The 21593-nt window shown below is 41.8% G+C and overlaps 1 protein-coding gene across 1 annotated transcript; it reads left to right on the top strand.

Annotated features, from left to right (window-relative positions):
- The first annotated feature begins 1957 nt into the window (after positions 1-1957).
- On the top strand, positions 1958-12536 carry LOC119732487 (diencephalon/mesencephalon homeobox protein 1-A-like). The gene is made up of 5 exons (XM_038206018.1): positions 1958-2620; positions 7325-7493; positions 9055-9230; positions 10650-11286; positions 11715-12536. The coding sequence occupies exons 2-5, from the start codon at positions 7352-7354 to the stop codon at positions 12110-12112; spliced, it is 1353 nt and encodes a 450-aa protein (XP_038061946.1). The 5' UTR covers positions 1958-2620; positions 7325-7351; the 3' UTR covers positions 12113-12536.
- Positions 12537-21593: the final 9057 nt, after the last annotated feature.

Raw genomic sequence — 21593 nt, 5'->3', positions numbered from 1 at the left:
GACAATGAGAAGAAATTACAGTTTTAGAGATGGGAGGAAAACACCAGAAGAATATTCTGGGGAAACCCACGGAATCAGGCAGGGACTGACAACCCAATCCACATATTGGCCTAGACAGGAATCGAACCCGGGCCACAGAGTTTGAAGGCGAGGACAGTAACCACTGCGCCAACCTGACTCTTTTGTCAATTCGCTCCAATTTTTTTTGTCAAGACGTCGCAATTTATCACGAGAATTTATCACGACATCACAATTAATACATTACATTCAAAGGAATTCACTATTCCAAAACGTACAGAGGAAGCTAGTACTTCAACTAATCATTTCAATTCAATTCAATTCACTTTATTTTCCACATAAAAAAAAGACAATCAGAGTTAAATATATACAAAATATGTGGATGGGGATCCCTAAAAAGCAATGCTTGTCATTGGTTTAAAATGTTGGTCATAATGTTGGTACAAGTATGGCCTTATCTACAGCTTAAGAATTTTGCTCATATAGCAGTTCAAGAATTCTAGTCGCGGCGCCGGGAAGGGCAAATTTCTTCTGGAGGTATGACGTAATTTCTTCGAGCCCCCATTGGATAGAATTTGTTTGAACAATAACACGGGTCAAGCTTTCCGCATGTGCATGACACGTGCGCACAGAATGTATACGTGCATTGGATGAGGCAGTTAGCTCCCCACAATGCTTTGCACGCCTCTGCTTCCTTCACAAAATCGAGTGATGGTGATTAGCCCTTCCCAGCGTCCTGTTTGGGCGCTGGATACGAGCGAATGCAAGAACATGTCTAGAACTCATTGGGGGAAAAAATAATAACTACACATGCGATTCAAATCACTGCATGCAATTTATTCTGCTCAATCACAGGAGAAGTCCACACGCACCTTTTTCTCGACTTATGCGGGTTGATTTTCGTAGAGCATCTAGATTCAGGTAGCTGCAGAGGTGAACTGGCAGTAAATATAAATAGCGCCCTCATGCGACTCGTAAAATGTTACCCACGCGCCGGGCAAGATTTGCGCCGCGATATACCTGGGGTAACATTTTTATATCTCCTCAGTATATATATGAACTTGCTTACCACACACAATATTTTGCTGAGCAAGAATAGGTTACCAGCGAGACATGCACCATGTGATGTATATTGATTGTGACTGGTTCGCGATCGATTTTGATAATTATTTTTAGCACACTGATACATTGTTGCTGAATACTATTTTCCGATTTCCGTCTGAGGTGTTTGGGGTCAAGTGAAGATTCCCGTGAAACCAACTGATGTGAAGCCCATGATAGAAATAAAAACAAGAATGAAAAATGATAAAAAATAATCTTAAAGGGATGGGCGTGGACAATGTTAGGAGGGGGCTCATCATGGCACGGTAAGAGAGACATTTGTTGCGGGTGCTCACTGATTATAATATTTTTCATCGGGAGATGTATTTTTCTTGGCTTCTGTTGTATTAAAGGACGGCAAATGTTAACATTTCAGACCAAGTTTTACCTTCCCACAATGTCATGGAAAACAATTGATACAACCAAACAGGCCGCAACTGACTGTTTGATTGTTTGTTCTTAATCACTCCAATGTACAATTTTGCCTTTCTGGTGAGATTTTTGTTTTCTTCATTCAGTTGACGTCCTTTATTCTTGAAGCGATATTGCTTGCGCCCATTATATACCAGATAATGATGCAAAATGCATTTAAAACATCTTACATTCTTAGACTTCTGAGAGTTCCTGTTAAAATCTCGATGTATTGGCCATACACCATACAATGACACACACACAAATGGTTAGAGATCTAGAGTGGAGGGCCAAAAGTAACTTGAAAAAAATTAATAGGCCTACAAAAAAGTAACAACTTCACAATTCCGGTTGCATTTCGTAATTGATTGCAGAAGTCCTGACCCCCCCCCCCCCCAAAAATATCTACCGGGACTGCAAGTGTCACTTCCCCGTATGTCAAAACCGAAAGAGCAGCGATCCGTGTGTGTGCGGTTTGATAGCGGTGAGGTTTGCCGTATGTGGGCACACGTTGAAAAGCGACAATGGGCCACAAGCGACTAAGACTCCGCCCCCATTTGAGCTATAATGCCGGCCGTCACTCCGTGACTGGACTAAAGTCTGAAAGGATCCGGACTATTCTAAGCAGTACGTTCGTATAATAGCTTAGCACGCCTTTGAACATTAATACACCTAAATATCCCGTCCCTCCCGTGTGTGTGTATGAAAATCTCGACCGGTGACGAACGGTACGACCGCGTGAGGGCAGTTACATCAGATACGTGGAGTGCTTTCTACCAACTCGGTTCGATTTCTACGCTAGTGGCCGAGCGGGTCAGACGAGAAGTACAAACCGGGTGAATCGGCGCGTTCTTCCCGGTAGCTAGTTGTGCCGGCTCCGCTGCCTCGGACCTTTCGTGACTCAGGCCCAGCATATACAGCTCTGAGTACTGCAAGTTGTATATTTCGTTTCCAACCGGAAACTCGCCAGGAAAGTTGACGTTTTTCTTCCCTTATTTGGCTCTTGCTGGACTGTTACTTGTTTTCTTCGTGTTGTTCTGGATTGCTTCTGGGTGGAGTTCGCCAACGGTTGTTGTTTCGTTATATTCAGGTAAGAAACAGAGTCCTCAATTAAAGAAATCTTTGGTCGTTGAATTTTTATACAAACTACTTTCTGCCCTTTTAAATTTATAGTGTCTTCAGCAGTCCCACACATGTCTTACAGTCGATTTTATATTACAGTGAAATGCTTTATTTCTAAAACAATTTTAGTTAAACTTTTATATTGAAGAACCTGACTCGACTCGTACGATCAAAACTCTAATCATGTATAGTATTGAATTATTTCAGCAATAGCGACGGAGATTATGTATACGGCGAAATGAATATTAGAACATTAATGAGAAATGTTGATGAAATACTTAGAGTTTCTTTTCATAAGTAACTATACATAATAAAGGAACATGAACTTATTCCTTCTCGGAAATCAACGAAAACAAATACTGGTTTTTTTAAAAAAAAATCATTTTGCCAAATCAAAGAAGACGTGTTTACGATTTTGGTAAGGCCAGAAGTTTGTCATTGTGTGTAAATCAGTGCAATTGTGCCGGGTCTTTGGTACATTTTGACCGGTGACTTAATAATAACCGGTACTTTCATAGTTATGACGGTAAGTTCGTTTACTAACTCTCAAAATTCAGTTCTTCCAAGAGTCTGAAATGATTTGGTCTAATCAATTTGCGAAAAAAAAAACTTTACGCCTTAAATTTAGCTAATTTTGAAATCAGAGATGGTCTCATTTTCCCAAATGGGACAATTCGCGTATAAAGCTTGTACATTTCTTTGACTTTAAGGCTCGTTTCGATCATTGTGACAAACGTACTTACTTTATTTAAGCTGAACTTTGACAAGTTGTTTTGTGCTTTTCGTACGCGGTCGCTTACAATGGAACAGTCATGTAGTGGTGTTTTTTTAATTATCATACAATTTTGAAGTGTTTAAATATCGCAAACAAAGTCACAAACTTTTCCCCTCGCAGTGCTGTGAAACCAGTCCGTATATATACTTCATGTCCGCTACTGAAACTTAATGACTTGAAAATCCGCATCGCCATCAGATAATCTTTCGAGTTTCGTTTTGGCACTTTCCAGCTTGTAAACGGGCCAGACTTTCATCCATCTCACCGGACCTTCTCCAAAAAAAGACGGAAATTAGGCCCTAATCGCGTTTTCCACCTTTTCAGCAAACACAAACCATACTTGATTTGTTAATTTATTACACAGTCAAACACACACACACACAAAATTTACTTGATCAAACCACCCGTCCGCCTGGAGACAAAATGGCAGCGACTGGCTCGGCCCTTAATTCTGTTATGATCGCCATGTCATCCACACGGTCCCATACAGATACACAGAACCATTACCTAAAATTGGGCCCACAAAGTGACAAGCGACGAACCTAATCCCTTTACTTCTCCCCCTCTCTCCAAATTGTTTTCAATTAGGCGTTTGCATTTTACTTTTTACACCTGAAAGAAAAACCTAAAAAGCTCAGCTTCCCCTGGTGCATTATACACGCTGTAGTTACCCAGACCGACATCTCTGTATAGCAAGTAAATCGGAACAATATTTGACGCCATATGGTTGCCACCAACCCCAGCCCGTCATTTTTTCGTCTAATACACATTTTGCCCCCGGCTCTGTTGCTTTTTATACCCCCTGAGTTATCGCCTGCCATTTCCCTCCACAAATAAAATACATCTCGGGCGGATCTAATGTAGGTAAAGCAATCACTTTTTTTTCTGTTGGCGGCTTTTAAGTTGTTAATCTTGTAAGGGCAAACAATACTCGCGTGTTTGTGTTTAAGGACCTGAGCGTTTTAAGCCTACTTAGAGCCAGGTTGGATGATGCGCAGCATTCGAGAAACGCAAGATGTAGTATCTTGGCGCGGGGTGTAATGAAGTCACTGTGCCCCGTGCGTAGACAGACGGGCCTAACGGTTGATGAAACATGTCTTAGACGCGGAAGGACACTCTCACCGGCGCGGGACGGTGCTTGCAATCGGAGCGGGCGGTAAGACGCGATGGACGGCCAGCTGCAAGCAGGAGACACGGTCAAGTTGAGCCGTAGAACAAGAAAGCCACGGAACTGACTTTTTATTTAAATTTTGACTGACAAGGAATCGTAACATCATCAATAATTCATACATCTCTGAAATCCAGTGACTGTGATTTTTATCACAACAGTCTGATGGTCAAACGCAATCCGTCGGTAGAGCAGAATTCGTTAATTATTTCTCACGGGTTAAATATTTTTCGGGATAGGTCTGTTCCGGCATTTCAAGCGGTCATTTTATATTGATTGTTATAGTTTAAAGTGTACGCCATTTGAAACACGATGCGCAAGACCGTGGCAAAATGTGAATCGATGTTTTGTTGTTTTGACTGTGGTCAAGTTGGAAAATAGTTTCACTTGAAAACAAAAATGCAATGTTATTATTTAATCCCTTATCATATGTTTTTCTGGATGGATGAAAATACGGTCAGGTCAGCTGAGCATTACTATAAAAGTGATAAAAAACGAAAATTAATTGATTTTGTAAATTTCCGTAATAGTTAACGAAATTAGAGATTGATATGAAAATTACCCCAAAATTACTTGATTCATTCAGATCAGTAGCTTCATGCGTATTTCATAGTTCAAAATGTTCATTACACAATGGACGAATACGTTTAACCAAAGCCTCTCTGGAGAAAAACAACTGCATGGCTGCATATACAAAGCGAAAATAAAGCCATTTGACATTTACAGCCCAAATCAATGAATCTTGTACGTCACCGCTAACGCACTATACCAAGAGATCGGAGAACCTAATTATAAAAAAAATTCTGAAAGGCGAGGGTGTTGTGCGCTTTCCCTTTATGGAAAAATGCTTGAATTGCAAGCTGTCTTCTTGCTGTCCCGGACCCCCATATCAATCAGATCATCTTTCAGCAGCATCTGAGCGATTGCTGGCGGAACAAAAGAACGCAATCGTCTGTCAGCCGGCCAAATGACATTATCCCCCATAATAGAAAACGTCCAAAAGTGACATCAGCTATACCCTTTTTATTTGATCTGATTAAGTCCCGGCCATCACGCTTTTCATCCTCTCGCCTCCTCATGTATTCACTTCCCTCAGCCCTGTCAATTTGTATCTTCATTCTCCCTCCACCCCCAAAACAAAAACAAAACAAACGATGTCCCGCGTCCGGACTTTTAAGCAGAAGGGGCCTCACCAGCAGACAGCCCACCGACCGTTTGGTCTTCAACACGGCCGAGCCTCTTTGCGTCTGTACGGTGAAGTCCAAAACCATCCCCTTTCTCTCGCGGACTATTATGCTTCAGTCTATTTTATAACCAGTCACTTCAACTATCAACACGGGGAAGAAAAGAACAGAGAGAGAAAGGAAACAAAAAAAGGAGAAAAAAGGATTGGAGTAAATTGAATTGTCTCCCCTTTCATCGGGCAATGGTCGACGTCTGTTACTCCGATCTGGAGAGTGACTTTGAGCGTTATTGAATGAAACCACTTGCCCCACCAACCGTTGCCTCGACTGGTGGTGGAGAATCGGGCCCGCGTTAAAGTAAACCCGGCCCATCTGTCGTCTTAATGCATCGGTGTGCCGGGTCCTTGTTAATACTTCCATTTAACTGGTGGTCTCATACAGTAAATAACCCCCCCCCCCTTCAACCCTTCCACAAACTGTGACTTGCCTTAAACCCAGGGGGAGCGAAAGAAACGACGTGTGAAAAATGGGGGAGAAAACTGGAGGGCTTTTCCGTCAAAATGCATGTGCGTAGATCGTCGATGTGTAAATATTTGAGGACAAAATTATAATACAAATAGATCTACGCATGCGGCAGTAAAATGCGGTAAATTCACGGTAAAGGCTCTGTAAGTTGCAACTTCAAAAAGATCTAGTGTTGTAACTTTTTTATTCAATAAGTGGCGAGAGAAGGTTACTGTATCAATACATTCTGGAAAATCTTTTTTTTTTTCAGCGAGAATTGTTTGTTAATTTTGGATGAGCAACCAAAGTGGTCATTCTCAACGTAAGAAAGTCCGAAAATAATTGAAGAGATCTAACGACAGAAATCTTGAGATTCGGGACAAAAAAAATAGCTGCAAAAATACTGTTTAAAAATTGCTGCGAAAATTGAATATCCAGCCAACTAATTTGACAGATTTCTGGTCTTTTGTACAAATCGTGCACCACAAAATGCATTGCCTTGACCACTGCATTGTTGTCTAGACCGCCCTTTCAATAACCTATTTGTCCACGCCCTTGAAGTAGGCTAATGCACCATTATCTAATTGAAGCCTATTATGGAAGGTTCTGGCTTCAAAGAAACAAATTTGTACCCAAAAGAGAGAAAAAAAACAGTTCAACAATGGAACTGATGTGGTCATTTTAAAGTGGTTGTTATGATAGCAATTTCCTCCATGTATCCGCAGGGTGGAGAATCTTTTTTATTGTAAGAAGGATCCGCGTGGACTTCCAATTAGTGTTCATTTCTGCTCAAAATCGGCTCATCTTTAATTTGCAAAAGCGGGACGGGAAGACCAGAAAGTTGGAAAGTTCCGGTTAAAATTGAAACAGCCATGAACTGTTCGATTACCGAATTACATTTCGAAGAAAAAAGTTTCCATGAAATAGATGAATTGGGCAAAAGGTGAAAAGTCTCCCGAGTCATTTTTAGAAATCAAATATTTACAAAACACTGCACTTTTTTTGTTACATAACGTGTTCATTTTCCCCTCTCTATTTCAGATTTGAAGGCAGTTATTTTGCCCCGTCATGATGCAGCATTTCAACGGCTACAATCCCGCCACTTTGGGCGCCATGGGCGCCATGTACAGCATGCACCAACAGGCCCTGCAGATACATCCGGGGTATCGGCCATCCACGCACGCCCTCTCATTGGCTGAGAGGCTGGCAGGTGAGCCGCCATTTTGTTTCTTTCGGATTGGTTCACGCTCTCAGCTTTTTAACATAACTGAATACCAGTGCAACTGCGTAGTCTTGCTCTCCGTTTAGCTCAGAAAAAAGAAAATCCAGATCGCAAAAGACCACAAAAATCAACATTTTAATAGCGTCTGGCGAGGAGAAATAAATCCTTCTCTTGCCGGACTCAATATTCAGCTTTTCCTTGTTCAACAGTTCCATTTGCCGTTCTCACTGTACTTGCCCCCATTTAAATGCTGGGTGCTAGTTTATCTCTCTGCTGTCTTGACGATTGAAATACATGCACACAAGGTTTAAACGATGACCCATTTTTTAATTAAAGTTTTTTTTCCAAGCCGTCGGTACTCAAAACCCGAGTCCCTCCGGGCGAAAGTAACCAACCCCAGCCTTGCTTCGTGAAGACCCGGGGATAAAATTGCCTCCGGTACACACTGGAACTTTGTGTGTGTTTTTTATTTTATTTTACCGGGGAACTCGCGTATCCCCCGTCACTAGATCAACTTACCCTCCGTCCCTTGCTCCCGTGCGGGACCCGCCGAACAATCGGTCCTTTCTCCCCGCTTGTTTTCTCACGGCTCGCCCCGCGTACGCGCCGAACAAACCGCCCAATGCACAGCCATTCACGCCAAATATTTTGATTTCCCCAAGACCCTAACTAATCCCAGCTCCACTCTCTTTAGACAACCATTTTTGTTCTCTTTCTTGTTCCCAAATCTGCGGTTTATAAGACTGCCAAACAGTTGATTCATTCTTGATCTTTTTTTTTTACAGTCTTTCACCCCCGATGCCACCTGCAAATTTTGTTTTCAACTTTCTTTCTTTTTTATGCTTATATAAAGAGGAAAGAAAAAGTGAGAAGGAAGAAAAAAAAACTAGAAAATACACTTGTTTGGAATAGATATGTCTTTGGGGATTTTTTTCCACCGTTGGTCGCTTTCACCCAAGCCTTGCTAATGCCGGGATTTAAAACTGTAACTTGATTCCGGCTTTTTGTGTTGGAATTGGCAGATTGTGTATGGGAAACATATACAAGCAAAGGACTAGGGCAGACATGGATTTGTCGGGCCGGCCCACACGGGCAAACTTCCCCGGCCATTATCCCGGTCCATGTCAACGTACTTGGTCGGACAATCACTTCAGGTCACACACCCAGGGGTGAAGCTGAAATGAAAGTTTGAGATCAATAACAAGTCCCGCTTTTTCTTTCCAAGAGACCGGATTTGGTGCACATCATTGGTGTTTGATAACCAAATTTAGCCAAATATATGAAATACTTCCACTTTTTTTTTGCATAATGTTATAAAAGTGTCACTTATAATCCCTGTTATCGAGAGGGAATTTCTTTTTTATCGTTTTCAAAATGTATTAATAAACTAAGTATATATCCCCGTTATTTTCAATGTTATAAGACTTCACTGAAGTTTCAATTTTTTAATTTCAGATTATCAACATTTTCTTACCTCCCCCCCCCCCCCCCAACATTTCAATTGCCGATATTTAAAACTTTTAAAATTTTATGTTTCAATTGTTTTTAGACATAATTTTGGAAGCCCGCTATGGCGCCCACAGGAAGCAACGGCGCAGCCGCACTGCGTTCACCAATCAGCAACTCGCCGCACTGGAGAAAACATTTGCTAAGACACATTACCCGGATGTAGTCATGAGAGAGCGGCTGGCCATGTGCACGAATCTACCGGAAGCCAGAATACAGGTACGCAAACTACTCTAATTAGTTGACTTCGTTGTGTCATTGGGTGTTTTATACCTTGATCCCAAGCTATTGGGGAATCTGTGTTATTACTTTTGTGGAATTATTTGCATGAAATTAGTTTTAATGTAAAAAAAAAGTTAATACCATGAAACTGTCGATTTGTTGCAAAAAAGTTGAAATATTTGGAAGACCTTTTTTGATCAAAATATTCAATTTTTTTATTTGGTTTATACATCTGGTTTCAAGTTTTAACCACACATGTTTAGCTTTACAATCTGTTTTTTTTTTATTTGAAGAGGCAACTTGCCTTAAGCGACCATTCTTTGATTGGCCTGGCCGCTTTACGCAGGTCCTGTAAATTGACTTCGATTTTATTACCTATTCAATCTGCCAAGAGCGAGTACTTCTTCAAAAAGCCGACAAGCTTTTAAGCAATTCTGATACAAACTGATTAACAAAAATGGGGCATTTGGCGGGTAAAATATACTTCCTCTGAATTCCCTTTAAATTGGCATTATAATCGAATCAGGCATACTTTGCGAGGTTACCTAACGGGAAATAAGGTTCCTTAATCCACAAATCGCTTTCAGAGTCACAATCAGTGCGTGATTATGACACATTAAGCGGGGGAATGTGTGGAGAAAGCCTGAACTAGAAATCGTAGAAATGCAGCCAATTTAGGCAAACTGATTTCAAGGCGGTTTCTTGTGTCTCCTATAATTTGTGGCTTTGAGTAGGGTCCTTGCCTGGGGGAATTTGGGTCACGTAATAGAATCATTGGCTTTGTAGTCTGGGCGCCAGACTTGGAGGACATTTTGCTATTTTACCGGTGCAGTCTGGCTTCTGTATTGTGCGCTGCACTTTTCTTGCATCCGTTTACGCGCGGAAGAAAACTGAATAAGCATCTCAAAATGGCTTTCCAGACATTCTATAATAATGACAGGACAAATCGAAAACATATCGAAATTTATTATGGAAACACTCATGTACTGCCGTTATTTAACTGAAGAACGTTAAAGTGCATCAGCTTTTTTATCTATAATAACACAAAGACGCGTCAGCCAACTTTTACGATCCTACATACCCAATTTTTTTAATGTAGAAAAACTTAACCACATTAAGCCTTAAATTTGTCAAATGTAAAGTAAACCAGGCTTATAGATCGATTGCATTCAGCTGCCATCGTTGAGGTATGTTTTGATATGTTATTACATGTTAATTCACTGATTTAATTAACGAATAAGAGGTCTACTGATGCGCGTCCCTGTTGAACAAAAGCAAAACCCGCAAAGATGGCGCAGTGCCAACGATGTATACTATGGGTCTGAATCATCAGTCTGTATACAATAACCTTGCTGTATGAAATGAAGAATGAATGACTAATTTAGTTGTGATGTATGTTTTTCTTTTTGCCAATAGGTGTGGTTCAAGAACAGACGAGCCAAATTCCGGAAGCAGCAGCGAAACAAGGCCATGGCGGAGAAGGACACGGACGGCAAAGAAATCGATGAGGATCACGAGGACGAGCGTGAGGTTCGCGAGGGCAGCAAGGGCGCCTCGTCACCTCACACGGACGGCGATGAGGCCCGTGAGGACGCAGACGAGGATCGACATTACGAGGAGGAAGATGAGGACCAAGACCTGGCTGACGCCGAAGTGGACGGGGACGGGTCCTCCAGCGAGAGGTGCCGGTCCACCGGGCCGAACCTCACCGCAGAACCCCACCGTGAGGTTCCCCGGTCTTCCTCGCCTCATCACCTCCGGGATATGGAGAACTTTGAGAACAACAACACGGAGAAGCTGGGCGGTGCTTCTGAGGTCCACTCAGCACCCTTGGAGGCCAGGCACAAAACCAACCCACAAATCATCTCAAGGGGAGACGATCACGAGGGAGGTTTTGAGGATTACGAGCGGGAGAGGAGGCATGAGGTGATCGAGAAGGAGCCCGGTGAGAAACCCTCCCCCGGTACCTCACCCTTGATCGCCATGTCCGAGGAGACACCCAAGTCAGTTCCGTCGCCTCTCAGGCCTTCTGTGTCTATCACCACATTGCAAAGTGAGTTCAACATAATAAACCAAATATGTTTTTGTTCCTGTCATACTCAAGTAAACATTACGAGGTTCATTTTCAAAGCTCCTCAAGAAATCGACTTTCTTTACTTACATTGATCTACGGATCCAGGTCTTTACTTACCTTGAGAGGCGGATCCAGGCTTTAACAGGGGGTTGGTTGAGGTATTAAAGTCGACAATTACAGTGACCAAAAGTGTTAGGCAATTATGAGCTGAGATTTGAAATTTCAGCAAAGGCAGTTTTGGGACGTTTTGCAGTCATATTTAAATAATCAACAATGATCAAACGGAAGAGGAGTGGTCGTTAGCCGCCCCAACCATCCTTCCCGCCCGTGCATTTGCATATCAAAGTGCTATGAGAGTGGTTTTTTTGAGCATTTAGTAAACCTATTTTTTTAATATCTGTTTTCAGATCCCTTGAGCGGTTTTCTGGGCGCTCCGCACACAACCACCACTTTCGCGGACGCCATGGGCTTCCCACACTTCCGAGGAGCGGGGCAGTTCGGCGCTTTGGACCCGGGCTCGGCGGCGCTGCTGGCCCGGCCAGGAATGCCGGCGGCCTTTGGACATTTCCCGGGTCTCTCGACCACGGGCGACCGCCAGCCGTCTGCTGCCGCCGCGGCCCTGTCCGGGTTCTACCCGCCTCACATGGGCTTCGCTGCCTGGCCACCGGCGCATCTCCTGCCCCACATCTCGCCTACGGGTGTACCACCGCTGATGCCGCACAATATGCAAAGCAGCAGTATTGAGAGTCTGCGCATTAGGGCCAAGCAGCACGCAGCCGCACTGGGGGTCAACCTTGCCGATTGATGGGAGGTCTGGCAACCTGACCCAGGAACCCGACCTATAATGCTTGAACTGCATGCAAATAGGAAACACGAACACTGACCAACTATTTTACGTTTGCAAAACATCTTCTTAGAAATTATGAATATGGCTTCCGGATATTCAAATTAGCTTAGTGCAGAAAACAATGGAAATGTTTTCCTGTTTTGTAATTAACCATTGCATAATGGCAAATTATTATTTTCTAATTCTATAATTCTCATAAAAACTCATATTCACATATAGTTCATATTCTGATATCTTCACAAAATAATTATTCAGTCAATCAGCGACTAAATAAACTTTTCAAAAAGAGCTCCTTAAACGACACAAAATATTCAGTGTTTTCAGTTAAAATCAGTCTTGTGGAAGATTGAGTGGTGTTGTATTTAAGACTAGAAACCAAAAAAAAAGTTAAGCTCTTAAAGAATTGATTTTTTTTTTTCATTCAAGAAAATAAATATTTCTCGCCTAAAGATTTTCAAATGAAAGCTCGTTCTGAGTGCAACCATCGTCTGTAAATTAACTTCAGAAAAGTATAGACAGAAGTTACATTTTGGAAACATTTTGGTGGGTTTTTTAAATCAGAAGAACGCAACCATGTTTCCTATAGGAAATAGGAATTGTAAGTCTTTCCAGAAACTAAATGCAGAGCCGCAATATTACTGTAGATAAATAATTAGACTGTAATATATTACACCTGTATAGGAAAAGTTGAGAGCATTATATGTATATAATTTGGGCGGTCGTGTTATATGAAAACCTAGGTGTAAATATCAGTATGTAGAATTATGCCAAATGTAATGTTGTTATAGAATAACAATGCAGCACTCAGGTTAAGCGAATTGGTTGTGTAAACGCAAGCGGTTCGATATAAACCTGAAGTTTTGAAAATGAAAATGATTTTTAAAAAAAATCACAGAAAAACATTATTATGTGATGAATTGTGGTAAAAAAACCCACAAATATTTTGGTACATAATCTTAAAAATGGGAAAATTCTTCGCCAAATTGATCTTTCGTTTGTGTTTTGGCTTCATTGACATAGCAATATAATCATGGTATAAGCATAGGATATCTTTCTTCCCGATTAATATTTTTTGGTATTGTATAAAAGAGACTTTTCAGTATTTTATCTTATAGCCAAAGATGTTAAAGTGGTGAATAATGTCGATACAAAGTGAATGACATAAAAATGTCATAGCCGTCTCTTCTATGTTTGACCTCGCATTATGCTCTACCACTAATAATGCCCACAATGGTACAAAATCCTGGACACGCTGAACAGAAAATAGTGCAAAGCAGATTCATTTCAGAAGCATAAAACAGCTACGATTTTGTCACAAGCAGTATAAATCTAATGAAATTCAGGCTCCTGACTTGTTTTGGCTGAGCAACTATGGTTAGCAATTTCCTGTGTTAAATATAACTCCATGAAATTGTACCCTGAATGGAAAGATTTAGAACAGATTCATTCGAGATTTGGCTTCTTTGTCCTTCCATTTTTTGTCTCTCTTTAGGGTTTCATGGCTCTCCTCTAGACTTGACAAAGTTATACTTCAGCACAGATAGCAGCAGCCATTTTGAGACATTATTCCCCGGTCGCCATATGGGAGCCGCCATGTTGAAAACGAAAACGAGGCGACACTAACGCAAAGTAGACTCTTTCAGTCGCTACTATTCTAGGTTGCTTAACTACGTCAGTTGGAGGCCAAAACTTATCAGTTTAGACTCTTTTTCAATGCAACCGTGAAAAGGTTGCTATCTAAGAAGTAATTAACTAAAAATTAATAATAGAAAACATCATTGGGAACAGCCTAATCATGCTTAAAGTTGTACATTTCATCTCATGCCTGAGAGTTTACTGGAGTGAGAGGAAGTAAATAAAAAATTATAAAAGATTTGCGTGAGAAATCGACAATTTGGCGTACATTTCATTTTCGTTTATGTGTTTAATACAGAATCTTTTGGACCTTCATTTGAATAGTTCGTAACGAGTTCTATTTATAAAAACAGCACCAAATGAGAACTTGAATGAGATTGACATGGATGTTTCGAAATTATTTCAGGGTTTTTAGCAATGGCAAAGAGAGAATAACATTTTATTTGATGCGAATTGCGTCGACTGCCCTAAACTGGGATTTTTTAAGCCCGGGAATCTTTCCAAAACTCGGATTTGATTAAAATCTGCACAAGTTATGGCGTCACTACAATCTCCTTTTATTTTTTAACATTCCTATACGGAAATATTCTGTCCAATAATTCCCTGTATTAAAGGGACATTACGGCCTGGAATGCGTCCAATTGGGCCACAGAACGCGTTTTAAACGAAATTATATTAAATGGAAAGAGCACTTAAAAGTAAAATATAAACGTCCACACAACTATTCTTTAAAAACCCGGGCGTTTTATCCTTGCGAGAACCCCATGCGAGAACGAATTTCGGGGGTCAACATTTAGTCCGCCAAAAATCGAGCTGTTCAGTGCTAGTTGTGATACCACTGCACCATTGTTTGCATTTTGCGGACGTTTCACAAAGAACGTTTGTGTATTTTATTTGTGCTGTGTGTAATTTATGTGACACACACAACGTGTATCGTACATTGAATGGATACGACAGAAAACACGTATGAGTACTACGTCGCGTCCATGTATATGGCCGGGGTTTTTTTGTTCGTCTTTTCTCGGGAACGGTGAGACATTATACGTTTGTTTCCTTTCAACTAGATCTTTAAAAAAACATAGGTAAACAATCCAAAACATGAACTTTTCGGGGATTTCGGGCAGAAATGCCCATTTAAGTCCCTGTATTATACACACGCGTATTCAAAAAGCACCCACATTTTATTTTTAACTTAACCCCCTAGTTTGTTTCAAAAACTCACATCAAAATTAGAGGATTCGGGACTTTTGGGGTTTTGAAAAAAAGGAAAGGCCTACCTGAAATATGGAATTATCCTTCGTTTATGACCTTTTCAACCAGCGCTCCAATCTTATGTTTCTGCAAAAAAGGGGAAACACAGCAAAAGTTTTAATCCATCCTTCTCACCATCTACTGCATACTGGTACATTTGCCATTCCTGGAGTTGAACAATTCTTGTTTATTGCAAAAGATATAAACCATAAACGAAATACTAGCAGCGATTTGCCATCAGTGTCTTAAACAAATAATTATGCTTGGTGAGACTTGTAGTAAAGACGGGTTTTTTTTTTTATTAGTGAGCCATTTCTTTTCGATGTACAAGCCAGGTCCATTGCCCTGATTGATCCACCTGCTAAGCTATTAAACCCTAACTTCTCCTTCTCCTAATCTGTATCTCCCGTGCCTCGATGATGATGATACACTAAGTGTCTCAGCAATTTAACAGCTTTTCCCTTTTTTAGTTTTCCTCCCACCAGGACTGCTTCCTGTATTTGCGCTACGGAGCACTCTCTCCCCCGATCAATCTTCCCCTCTGAATTCCCGCCCGGTGATTAATGACTTAAATGACTCTTTGCCCGCCAAAAAGTGATCAAGTAACAACTTAACAACTAGCCAGAGAGAAGAAAAGTCCGCGCCAGCAGCTCGTGCTTGGAATAATCGGCAGCCCGATCAGCACGAGTCAAGCCTGGGTTGCAACTCAACCGCAGCCCAAACCTCCTCCTAACACCAGCAAAAACTCCCCCACCATTTGAATATTAGGCCTAATGGCTGCCTCTCAAATCTAAAAATCTGTCAGTTTTTTGCTGGTGTCAGAGGGCCTTCCTATAGTATCCTTTTTGCATCCATATATATACATGTATCTGACTGACTGAATATCTGACCGACTCCCCGACTGACTGACTGACTCCCCAACTCCCCGTCACTTATGACCTGGTTGTTGGCTGATGAAGAGAGCCAGGCAGTGCTATTGTATAGGATTACCCCGTACATTCAAAACGTCCCTGGTCAGATTGACCCAGACTCCGGGTTTTGTTTGGCCTGACATTTTTCCGGGTCAAAATGGAACTCTCTTACTCATTTTCTGGCTCAGATGGACCCCGAAAGTGTCATTCTGACCCAGAAAAGTGTTAATCTGGGCCCTGAAAGTGTCAGGCCAAAACAGAACCCCAATTACGGGTCAAAGTGTAATGGGCCAAATCTGGCCCATTATGCATAACAGAATGCACGACAAGACATCCAGTGAATTTTTAAAAATTGCGCTCTGGGACCAGCTTTACTCAGCCTGCCTTGTCTTCCTGTTACCAGATTTACACTAACTTCAACTTGAGAAAAAAGCTGGCGAATTGGGAGGGGTGAGGGCACGTTTCACCGCCGCTCTAATCGCGACAATATGATAAGTGTGTTTGTCAGCAAATGTATCATCGGATAGCCGCTGCTGCAGTGGAGACTTTGTATACCGGTAACAAAACTGGGTTGATCTTGAACGTGTTGAATTTGCCACCACTTAGTGCCTCGTTTGTTTAACCGTCTGTCAGCCTAAAAGAGTCGCCGGAAAAAGAAGACGAGGGGACGATTTACCCTTCTTTTTTTTCCCTACCCTTTTTCTGTCGAGTGCTGTCGACAGAAGACAGATATAGGGATGTAACACAGTGGGTAGAGATAGGTAAATGGGACGGCAAACTAGATGGGGTGATGTGACAGGGGTATAATGGGGGCCACGGGTCGCTGGAGCACGGGGGAGAAGGCGGCTACAGATGAGGTGGTTTATAGGAATGGTGTCGTGATCGAATTTTGCAATGATGCTAAAGGCGTTTAGCCAACATCGTCTCATCTTATTTTTGTCGGTTAAGGATTTGAATGAAGCTTTTCCTGTAACTCCCAATCCATTGTAGGCTGAAGGAAAGATGAATCACAGAGATTCGGTGGAGGCTGAAAAGTTGATTCTCTGAGGACCAACTCAATGTTGGTATGTTGTCGAGAGCAGGAGACTGCCCGAAACAATGCGACTTGAAAAGGCTGCGCAACACAACCAAATCACGAAAATTCGTCAATATCCTTAATTTGGTACAGTACCTTTTTGTACAAACAGTTTGTTTGGTCATGCTTAATTAAGCATCTGATAATTTGTTTCATTTCGTATTTTTTCTGGTTAAAATGTGTTTTTGTTACAGATAACTTACAATCACGGAGGGAGATAGCAGCATGACACAAACCATTTCTCAACGGTTGTTCAGCAAAGGAAGACCCGTTTTCAAGACAATACATTCTAAATGTACTTCTAAAAATTGCCTCGGTACTAGTGACCGAGACGTTGCTAAAGTAGGCTCCAGAGCTTACACAGAGAAGGCAAAAATAACAAATTTGAAAAAATTATCTCTTTTCCAAGTTAACTTTCTCTCCTAAAACCCGAAGCCTTTCGGCTGCATTGCCTGAGACTGACTGCACCCTTCACTGAAATCAGCAAGAAGGAAGGTGCATCTCTGCGATTTACCTCCGCATAGCACCTGCGTCTGGCCTACATCTTCCTTTCTCTGACAATAAAGAGTAAACCCCTCCCGGCACCTGGGGACCAGATGAAGTAATCAAATTTATCCCTGAATTTCCTCGGGGTTCTGGAGAGTGGATGCTTTCAGCTCCAGATTTATCCGGGAGCTAAACCCCCGTTAGGCCGTGAGAGGAGGGCACACGATGTTTTCATGGGACTGGCGCCCGGAGGACACTCAAGTTGACTTCTGATTGTTTTCCCTCTTCGCTCTCCTGTCGTCTGAAGTCTGATTTCCCTTTTACCTTATGACGAAACTTTATTCGATGGCTGAAGAATGGCTCGGGTGGTCAACCAGGTTTAGATCGGAGTAGGGCTAGGACAGACGAAAGTATCCAAGGCATGACAGTTTCTCCACCTACAGGATGCTTTTCTCTTAATAAAGGTCCAACTCTCCGAACAGTTAGACAATTCTGAAATTTGGGTGGAGGGTAAATTGAAAACAAAATGAGCTGATCAGAGATCAAAATGAACATTAATATATGACATTGAATCGATAAGCAGTTTTGTTGGCGTCGCTCCAATCCGCTCCCTGCACTGAGATTCGTCATAAAGCGAGGGTATGTTTGCAAACCATGGCACATCCACGTTGTTAATAATTATGCAGATTGAAAAGTTATTATGTAAACCTATTCAAGCTTGGCAGTTAAACGTTCCCATTCATCTAAACCGTTCAAGGGGACCTTTGTTTCACCTAAAACGGTTTCCAGATCCGCTATTAAAGGAGCATCGCGTATTGTACCACGGTTACAAGAGCTAGAGACAGGGAGGAAAAAAACCTCAGCTGGTATGGAGACGAGAAGTTGCGATAAATGCAATTAGATCCGTAGCCGAGGAATTGCTTGTTGCTGTAGCGCGTCTGCAACTTCACGCCAGTAGTCGATTGTATAATGCTCTCAGGGCGGACTTGCCCGGGTAGTTTATCAAATCAAGTGCTATCGTAGGTAGATAGCAGCCGGGGAAGAAGGGAAAAAAATTGGAATGAGGCGCGGGGAAAAGAGGAGGGAGACAGCACAGAAGACGAAGAAGGAGGGGAGAAAAATTAAAGTTGATTTGTTTTAGGGTTTCAGGTGGTGACTGGAATGGATTGTTTTTGGAGACTGGTGGCTTTGAATAATGTGATAAGGGGCTACTACGGTGAGCTGGCGCGGCTGATGCTAGAAGGGTTTTGGGTGGATAGAGCTCTGGCGATTGCAGCTCTAGCCGGTATTTGGCGAAGGCTAGGCCGGGATAAAAAATACTGTAGTCTGGAATCAGACACGCACGGTACATTCCCGGTTCCTGAATTTTAATTGAAGAGATTGCTAAAGAAAGATCAAGTGCGATCGGGAGGCCAGGCGATAAATAGATTAGTATGAAGATGGCTTTTCAAGGACTTCTGCAGTGTATGGTATAGCTCCATGGTATAACGCACGAAGAGGCAATGCATTTGGTTCATTGCTGTCCATGATAAGGGGAAAACACAACCGTAATTATCGACATTTTGGGAAGTGCCGTTCACAGGAATTCTTTGTTGTCTAGTGATAAATTTTGTTATACCAAAACAACAGAAACCATAACAGAATGTGAAACTGTTGTTTAAAATTGTTATAGGCCTAAGTGTCACTTTGCATTTTCTGTAGTGCTATAAAATGACAGTGATTTGTCGGTTTGTATGAAAGAGTAAAGGGTTGATTTTTGATGAATTGGCATGGAGGATATTTATATCCCAACGGGTATGGACTGTTATTTTCACACTGGCAATCAGCCTTTCCGTCAGTCGTCGGTTTGTATTTTATTAACTTTAGTCGTTATGTCAATTCTGGCACAGGGGCGCGCCATTGTACCCGTTGTATGAACACCGGCGAAGCGAAAGTCAACTCAAACAATTTAAGCTGTTTGACAAAGCAGCGTTTAAACAGCTTCCAACAAAAATAGCAAGAGGGATTATTATTATCTCTGTGGAAAGTGGGGCTGAGAAAAAACAACACCACAAAACACCAGCAGCACTCACAGAAGCTGGGAGCAAACGCTACCGCGTCGGGGCGAAGTCAACAGGCGGACAATTCGGTCAGATAATCCGTATTAGTACCTCGCTTTTGTCCGGTGTTTGTGAAGACGGCGAAAGCCGGTTGGCTGATCCACCGTTTGCTCATCTAATGGTGTTTGGGTGCGAACTCAATCCCCCAAAAGAAGCATCCGGTTTTTATTAGATTTTGGTGACACGTTTAGCGTCCCTGCACAAAATTGTAGGTCAGCATTACATTGTGACGAGTTTAGTTGTAAGACTTGAGTTTTTTTGTACTCGCACACTTCTTCACCAAATCGCCTCACTTATGTGATGGTTTAATTTGGTAAAAATGAGGTCGATTTTTCTTAAGGAAAATGGGGTTGAGCTAAAAGGTGTTAGTAGGGTCAACTGCGATTTTCGGGGGTGCAGGCAGTTACTCATCAATGGGTTTAGCCATAATCTCAAACAATGAAAACCTCGGGTTTTTTTTTTCTTAAGCCCATCAAGGGCGTAACCAGAATCCACTTGGAAGAGGGGGAAGACACTGCGATTTTCGGGGCTTGGGGAGGGGATGACACCATGGGTTGGGTCAAAATCTTAAAAAACAAGCTCTTTTTGGCCTTCCAGAGCACCATAACCCACCCCCTCCATATCTCAATATTCTCGAGTCCAGACTTTTAAATGCTTTATGAAGTAATATAAGAGCATTCCAAGTGTCAACCATTCATGACTCTTGTAATTCTATGGTCCACTCGAGCTTCCAACAGCGGATCCAGCACCCCCCCCCAAAAAAAAAACCACGATTTTTAAAAAAAAATTTAATATTTTTTTTTAGTAACGTCACAAATGAGGCAGTCATTGTGTGCATCATCCAGTGCAACCACACAACTCTACAAAAGCAATATACATGTACATTGCCACCCTCTCCCCTTGCTTTTCATATAAAATTTGGGGTGGAACATTTTTGGACCCTCTTTTTCGGGGGGGGGGGAAGTTGCCCCCCAAAAAAATCGTGTTCTGGATCCGGCCCTGCGAGCTTCCAATCTCGTTTGCTTCTTTTTGTTTTTGCTAGCGGCCGACCATAGAGACGACCAATGTGCAACTTGAGTCTGTATATAGCATACAGGTGCGGCGTACCAATATTGACCTAAATCGGCTAAAACTGTACACACAGTCATGACACAGTCTGTTATTAATGGGCTTAAAGAACGGAGGGCGGATGACATGTCATTACAAGATGATGCGACTTTCTTTAGGCACTTTAGAATATGCTTGGAATTAAAGAAAAGCTAAATTCAAGACGAGATTCGGAATTTCAAAGGACAGTGATAATATTTTTGGAAATGTTCTTTGTGTGTTTAGTTCAAAAGGTGAAGTTTCAATGGCAATCCTAAGACTCGGTAGCTTTATTTCAAACAAACCAAACTATACGAAAGAGATATAACATTTCGCAGTAATTGACATAAAAAATGTCATTTTGGTAGAAAAACAAAAAAACGGGTGACTTTGTATGTAAACCATGGATTCGTTACATTTGCTAACACACTCTTTAGACCTTAATATGTATCGGTAACTCCCGGGTGAATTTGGTATTTTCGTTTTGAGCGAATGCCCATTAATTTTTGAAGGCTGGAAATGAAACTATAAATTTTAAAGCTTATTTATCTCTTGTGTGTGCTCCTCTGTGCCACATGCGTGAATTTCGTTTTAAAAAATACTTCAGAGAGAAAGGTTATGGAGCTTTATATCGCAGGATGACTTCTTTCTAAAAAAAAAAAAAAAAAAAAAAAATCTTTTTGAGAAGACGAGGTGTCAATAGAACAGACAAAAAAATCCGCTGGCTCAGAGAGGAAGGGATCCGGTATCATGCGGCGTGCGGTTAACAATCAACCCGTCAGAGGAATGAAGATTAAGATGGGGAAATCGCTCCCCTACTCTCCCTCCCACCGCACGAACGACGGTAATTAACCGTGGACAAGTACGCGTATTGTTTATGTCCACACAAAGTGCTA

This window comes from Patiria miniata, unplaced genomic scaffold (genome assembly GCF_015706575.1).
Source record: "Patiria miniata isolate m_02_andy unplaced genomic scaffold, ASM1570657v1 HiC_scaffold_24, whole genome shotgun sequence".
Lineage (NCBI taxonomy): Eukaryota > Metazoa > Echinodermata > Asteroidea > Valvatida > Asterinidae > Patiria > Patiria miniata.
The sequence above is the reverse complement of the archived record's forward strand: the minus strand, read 5'-3'. Positions and strand labels throughout refer to the sequence as shown.

Bases quoted from the DNA above. Each gene is read 5' to 3' on its own strand.
- LOC119732487 (XM_038206018.1), top strand. From the start codon at position 7,352: ATGATGCAGCATTTCAACGGCTACAATCCCGCCACTTTGGGCGCCATG. The intron at 7,494-9,054 runs GTGAGCCGCCAT...AATTGTTTTTAG, and splicing joins ATTGGCTGAGAGGCTGGCAG to ACATAATTTTGGAAGCCCGC. The intron at 11,287-11,714 runs GTGAGTTCAACA...ATCTGTTTTCAG, and splicing joins GTCTATCACCACATTGCAAA to ATCCCTTGAGCGGTTTTCTG.